Source organism: Entelurus aequoreus, linkage group LG19 (assembly GCF_033978785.1).
Source record: "Entelurus aequoreus isolate RoL-2023_Sb linkage group LG19, RoL_Eaeq_v1.1, whole genome shotgun sequence".
NCBI classification, from domain to species: Eukaryota; Metazoa; Chordata; class Actinopteri; order Syngnathiformes; family Syngnathidae; genus Entelurus; species Entelurus aequoreus.
This window is the reverse complement of record NC_084749.1, coordinates 2,340,764-2,348,263: the sequence shown is the minus strand read 5'-3', so window position 1 is coordinate 2,348,263 and position 7,500 is coordinate 2,340,764. Positions and strand designations below refer to the sequence as shown.

The window sequence follows — 7,500 nt, the reverse complement described above, 5'->3', positions numbered from 1 at the left end:
TGTAATAAATGGAATGGAATGGAGAAACAAAACCACTGTTTTTAGGGGTAAAATTCAAGCAACAGAGCTGCAAGTTATTGTTTTTTTACTGTCAAATCTTGTTTTAATATTTTTTTGTTTGTTTTTAATGTTTTAGTGTCTTACTGTATATGGAAAAAAACAGTACCAAAGTTGATTTTACGCCAAAAATTCAGTCGGCGGAATTATAATAATAATAATACATTTTATTTGGTATAGCGCTTTTCAGAGTACTCAAAGACACTTTACAGGATAAAAAATTTAAATATAAAACAGTTCAAAGTAATAATATAAAATATAGGAAATATAAAAGCAGTACATTGTAAAATACATAATAATACTGGACATTTACAAGACACAGAACACTAATCACTGGTTAAAAGCAGATCTGAAGAGGTGTGTTTTGAGAAGGCTTTTGAAGGTAGGAAGCTCTGAGCAGTCACAGGAATTGAACCGTAAAGTCTAAAATTTGATTGATGATTTGTTTTGAAATCATAAGTCAAGCAGATACTTAAGTACAGGATAGGATAAGACTTTATTGTCATTGCACAAGTACAACGAAATTATGTTTTCAGCACAAGCCCGTTCAAGATTAGACAAACAAACAGTGTACGGGGTTACAGAACAGGAACGCTGATGGCTCGCCACAAGGTGCCCCGTAAAAGATAAGAAAAAGGTAAAACACTGGGGAAGAAGATGAGTAAAAAATACAATCTAGACTGGGCTCCTAAGGGGGCCTAGTCTGGAGTGGGGGAAAAAACTGCATGCAATGCACACATAAACACGTTACATTTAATCACGACAACTCGCAACAGAGGGGTGGGGAGTTGGGACCCTGGAGGTCGACTGCTGCTATGAAGCGCTGCCTGCCGACCATCACCCCGAGGGTAAACAAGCGTACAGTATGTATCTTTATTTTAACAAAAATTTTGTTTTTGCAATACAAGATATTTTGATAATATTGAATTTGAAAAGATATACAATTGCATGCAGCACATGATTTTGAGTGTCAAAAGGGAAAGAACAAATATATTTAGTAAGAAAAGATTAATCCAATCCACTTTCTTTGTATAGCACATTTAAACAACAGAAATGTTTCCAAAGTGCTGCACAACAATATTAAAAACAATATTCAAATATTATCCTTACCTCCACCAATGACTGAATAAAAACAATAAATAAATAAATATAAAACCAATATAAAAATAAATATGATTACAAACGATTTTAAAGGGTAAAACCAATTAAAACAATAAATATAAATCAACATTTTAAAAACACAGAGGACCACACAACTCACGTAGTAAGCATTTTATTAACCCATATTATTTCCAGGCTTTCGCGGGCCACATAAAATATTGCGGCGGGCCAGATTTGGCCCCCGGTGCCTTGACTTTGACACCTGTGTTCTAGCCACTCTTGCAGCAGTTCCAACATGTTTGTCCCATAGGGCCGCGCTGCCACTGCGGTCCAACCGTTGCCCATCAGGGAGGGCAGGAAGAAGAAAAGGCGCAACCTCAATGGAGGCCACGAAGTGGAGATCAACATGGAAGACTTCCTTCAAGCTGACCAGCCCCAAGGAGAAGGAGAAGGAGAAGATGGTATGGAGGAAGTGTTTGCCACACTTTCCTCCATGAAAACCGAGGTGGAGCTCATGAGGAGGCCGCTGGGGACATTCGAGAGCCCCGCAAGGACTTGCAAGGAGCTGATGATGGTTCAACCCCACTTCAAAGATGGTGAGCAAGCGCCGAGAAGCTTCTAAGGGCAACCATAATGCTGACTGTGTGTGTGTGTGTGTGTGTTCTGACAATGCTTACTTAATGGGGACATCCCTCTGTTTACACAGTCACCTTTAGGGGACCTCTGACGGTATGGGGACAAAAAAACAGGTCCCCTAAAGGGAAACCTTTTTAAATGATAGTCAGATCCATTCTGAAGATGCCTAAGTGATTTTTAAGCTAAGATAAGATCATCCTTTATTGATCCCACAACAGGGAAATTTGGGTTACATTTAGTATGACAGTTATACTGTCATATTGAGTAAAAAAAAACTAACTTGTGTCTTTGCAAACCTTACAAAATATTTTTTTTCCAGTAAAACTCACAAAGATACATTTCTCCAGGCATTATTAGCCATTTTGCATGTGTGGTTTATGAGTTCTGTTTAAATAACTGTCATTTTGAGTGTGGGAGTTATAGTGTCATTATGAGTAAAACCTAATTTTTGTAAATGTAAACCTTACCAAAATACCCGATTCTGGTAAAACTCGCATAGATTCAATATTACAGGCATTTTTAGACAGATTGCATGTTTGGTTTTGAGGTTATGTTTATATAACTTTCATAATTACCGGTAGTATGACAGTTATACTGTCATATTGAGTATAAAAAACTAACTTGTGTCTTTGCAAACCTTACAAAAGATAATTTTGCTAGTAAAACTAACAAAGCATTATTAGCCATTTTGCATGTGTTGTTTAGGAGTTATGTTTAAATAACTTTGTTTACGTGTTTCAAATATTGGTAAAAGAGAAAATTAATTTTCTTGAAAAGTGAAACATTTGTTATCCTGGCATTAATAGTACTGTGATTTTGTATGGTATCCATCCTTAGTTAAAACTTACATATTTTTCCAAAAACAAAATCTGGTTTAGTGTTCCTTAGGATGACATTTTCATACAGCATGATTATAAAACATTATTACCTTAAAGTATGATTCACATTCAGAATGTTCCATCCTTCTATATATGGTAGTTGGAGTTGCAGACAACGTCATTACTGCTAAATAGCAGTTTTCAGTAATGTCAGGTTCAAACACTGATGACATCTATTAAACAAGACAAGAAGCAAAGAATCAAACAGAGGCAGAATTCAATTTTGCTCAATTGAGGAGAGACGCCGTCGACCTGTAACCTCTTACAGCGTCACCCACGCTCTGACGAAAGATTGTACGCCACCTCTTTTTATTTGGACTTTCCCTGTTTACATAACAACATCTGTCTCTAAAGGAATGGGGAGTATGCAAACAGTCATTGTTTTCGGTCACATTAACACAAAAGAAAAAGATGCCTCAGGCTTGGGCTAGTCCTGGATTCAGCTTGAGCAGGTCTTCGATGACAATAGATAACCCCCTCCCGTCTCCTCCCATCGTACACAATGGAATTTTCCAAGCCTTTGCTTGGTGTAACAAAGACAGCCTCTTGTCTGTTCATTGGGAACTCAGAGAACGGAAAGTTTTTTTGATAATTTACATACAATTTTTCTGACAAGTAATGTCACAGAAGATGCAGGATTTGCTTTAACATTTAAGTGGTGAAACTTCCTATAAGAGGACAGCTGTCATGCTGTATTTTTTATTTTTTATTTTTTAAATGGTCCTCAGTAGTCACGTACAAATTTGTGTGAATTATGCAAAATTATTTAAATGTTGTCCCCATGAACCATATTAACTCTTTTTCCCCAGGGTCCCCAGTAAGAATGATCAGCACATTACTTCATCAATCCAGAGATTTAAAGACGTGTATGAGCTAACTGGCCAGTGGCCATTTTAAACCATTTTTTTTATGCCCCCACAACCTGTAGAAATTGTGGTCCCCACAAGTCATGATCAAAAACTTGCTCCCCATTCCAAATGATAACCAGTATATATATATATATATGTACAACCACTTGTAGGAGACTACTGGATTGACCCCAACCAAGGATGCAACCGGGATGCCGTCAAGGTGCACTGCAACTTCACAGCTGGAGGAGACACATGCCTGGATCCTGACAAGAAGATTGAAACGGTCAGTCTCTGATCTGATCCCTGGCAATAAGAGGCTTTTGCTTGGCAAACATCTCAAAGGTCTGCTGATGTGTGTGCAGGTGAAGCTGGCAGCCTGGAGCAAGGAGAAGCCAGGAAGTTGGTACAGTGGATACAGGAAAGGCAAACAGGTACATACCCATCATGTCCTCCTGTCCTTGCTCACTAAGTACACACTATTGAGGGTTAATGAAGCATAATTAGACAGTGAATTCATCTTTCATGAATACTCATTAGTATGTACAGTATTCAGTGTTTCCCACACATTCATTTATTTGTGGCGGCCCGCCACGAAAGAATTACGTCCGCCACAAATTAAAAAAATAAATAAATAAATAAATATATATATATATATTTTTTTTTTTGTCTTGTCCAGCTTCTCAGGAAAATCATATAGTTGATGCCCATATAGGCTGTTCAGATTTACTTTACAAAAGAGAAGTGTAGGATACTTCTCTTGTTGCCTTATTTGTATTTGACCACTACTGTTTTCTGTTTATTTGTTACTGACTGTGGCAGGACACCTCTGCCTCTGTTTCACTTTATGTTGCTGGTAAATAATATGGTTGTAGCAGTAGGCTAAAGTTAAATTATTTAGTATGCACTAATTAAAGGGGCAGAGCTTTAAGAGACATTTTAGCTTTTATATTTTATAAGATATATTTTTTGTAAGAACCACAATTAATAAATATATTTCAGTGAATAACTTATTGTTCAAATCTGTATATAAATATGTACATAAAGTGTTGTAATTATATTGTAAAATGGATGGATGGACGTTTAAAACAAAACTGTTATTATTAATCAGTAAGAATACATTTTTTGAGCCTTTTTAGAGAAAATCATATCATTGTAGTAAATTATGCAAATTACTCGATGATGTCATGGTGACCACGCCCATAGCCACGCCCCCACCGCCACAGGTATCTTGGCAGTTTATGGGAAACACTGGTATTAATGTATTGATAGATTGATCGAAACTTTTATTAGTAGATTGCACAGTACAGTACATATTCCGTACAATTGACCACTAAATGGTAACACCCGAATACGTTTTTCAACTTGTTTAAGTCGGGTTACACGTTAATCAATTCATGGTACAAATATATATTATCATCATAATACAGTCATCACACAAGTTAATCATCAGAGTATATACATTTAATTATTTACATTATTTACAATCCGGGGGGTGGGATGTGGAGGGGTTTGGGGCGGGAAGGTTAGGTTTGGTTGCTATCAGCACTTCAGTCATCAACAATTATATAATCTGAGAAATGGACATTGAAACAGTGTAGGTCTGACTTGGTAGGATATGTACAGCGAGCAGTGAACATAGTGAGCTCAGAAAACATAAGAACAAGTATATATATTTGATTATTTACAATCCGGGGAGGTGGGATGTGGAGGGGGGAGGGTGTTAGTCTAGGGTTGTAGTTGCCTGGAGGTGTTCTTTTAATTCGGTTTTGAAGGAGGATAGAGATGCCCTTTCTTTTACACCTGTTGGGAGTGCATTCCATATTGATGTGGCATAGAAGGAGAATGAGTTAAGACCTTTTGTTAGTTCGGAATCTGGGTTTAACGTGGTTAGTGGAGCTCCCCCTGGTGTTGTGGTTATGGCGGTCAGTTACGTTATGGAAGTAGTTTGACATGTACTTCGGTATCAGGGAGGTGTAGCGGATTTCATAGACTAGGCTCAGTGCAAGTTGTTTTACTCTGTCCTTCACCCTGAGCCAGCCCACTTTGGAGAAGTGGGTAGGAGTGAGGTGGGATCTGGGGTGGAGGTCTAGAAGTAATCTGACTAGCTTGTTCTGGGATGTTTGGAGTTTAGATTTGAGGGTTTTGGAGGTGCTAGGGTACCAGGAGGTGCATGCGTAATCGAAAAAGGGTTGAACGAGAGTTCCCGCTAGAATCTTCAAGGTGCTTTTGTTGACCAGAGAGGAGATTCTGTAGAGAAATCTCGTTCGCTGGTTGACCTTTTTGATTACCTTGGTTGCTATTTTATCACAGGAAAGTTTAGCCTCTAGAATGGAACCTAGGTAGGTGACCTCATCTTTCCTGGTGATAACAATGTCACCCACTTCTATGGTGAAGTCACTGACTTTCTTAAGGTTGATGTGGGACCCAAACAGGATGGATTCCGTTTTACCCAAGTGGATGGATAGCTTGTTGTCAGCGAGCCAGGTGCAAGTTCTACAGAGTTCGGCACTGAGGATTTTTTCCACCTGTGACTTGTTCTTGCAGGGCCGAGTCATCCGCAAACAGGAACAATTCACAGTCGCATGCTGATGACATGTCGTTTATGTATATTAGGAACAGTAAAGGCCCTAATATACTTCCTTGGGGGACTCCACAGCTTACTAAGAGGGGGGGGGACATGGTGCCGTTCACCTCTACCACCTGTTTCCTCCCCTCCAAGTAAGATTGCATCCAGCTCCATGAGGTTTTATCAAATTAAATGTACCGTACATCACCATAATGACCAACATTATAATACAGTAGCATAGTAGGCCTAAATAGTCATTAAAAATCAGGCAGAGCTTTTAATATTTTTGGCCACTAACATTACACACATTTTGAACAATAACACTGAATATTTAAATAGGTGATTGTTTAGCATACCACATTTTGAGAGTCACTGCTATCACAAACCATTGACATTGTTTTGTAAGTGGTGTACTACTTAATTTAGGAATGATGACCCAACCATGAGGTATTCTGTAGATGTTTATTACAACTAGAACAAGTCATTTCAGTATTAGTTTTAATGCTTAAAAGCTTAGCACAAATGAAATGCCAAGTGCCAAAATATATCACTCTGAGGTGTATATCTGCAGAAATGAGTAAAACAAAGTTTAAAAAAGCTAGCAAGATGTTAGCATGAGTCTATACCTGCAGAAATAGCTGGAATAGCTGACATTTGAACATTAGCATGCTAACAGTAAACATGTGTAGCAGTAAATGATTTGTGTATACAAAAAAGCTAAGATGTTAGCATGTGTCAAGTATTAATATATATATATATATATATATATATATATATATATATATATATATATATATATATATATATATATATATATATATATATATATATATATATATATATATATATATATATATATGTGTGTGTACGAAATATGCTTTATGAATGATAAATTCAACATTTACTAATGAGTATTCATGTACGAAATATGCTTTATGAATGACAAATTCAACATTTACTAATGAGTATTCATGTACGAAATATGCTTTATGAATGACAAATTCAACATTTACTAATGAGTATTCATGTACGAAATATGCTTTATGAATGATAAATTCAACATTTACTAATGAGTATTCATGTACGAAATATGCTTTATGAATGATAAATTCAACATTTCCTAATGAGTATTCATGTATAAAATGTACTTTATGAATGATAAATTCAACATTTACTAATGAGTATTCATGTATAAAAAATACGCTTTATGAATGATAAATTCAACATTTACTAATGAGTATTCATGTATGAAATATGCTTTATGAATGATAAATTCAACATTTACTAATGAGTATTCATGTATGAAATATGCTTTATGAATGATGAATTCAACATTTACTCATGAGTATTCATGTACGAAATATGCTTTATGAATGATAAATTCAACATTTACTAATGAGTATTCATGTAT

The 7,500-nt window shown here is 36.4% G+C and overlaps 1 protein-coding gene across 1 annotated transcript in view; it reads left to right on the top strand.

The window, feature by feature from the left end:
• Nucleotides 1-7,500, top strand: part of LOC133634991 (collagen alpha-1(XI) chain-like) — a 277,932-nt gene that overhangs the window by 266,316 nt on the left and 4,116 nt on the right. Inside the window, exons 63-65 of the mRNA XM_062027654.1 lie at nucleotides 1,469-1,754; nucleotides 3,694-3,806; nucleotides 3,886-3,954. Of these exons, the coding sequence (XP_061883638.1) occupies nucleotides 1,469-1,754; nucleotides 3,694-3,806; nucleotides 3,886-3,954 (468 nt within the window). The remainder of the gene's footprint in view (nucleotides 1-1,468; nucleotides 1,755-3,693; nucleotides 3,807-3,885; nucleotides 3,955-7,500) is intronic.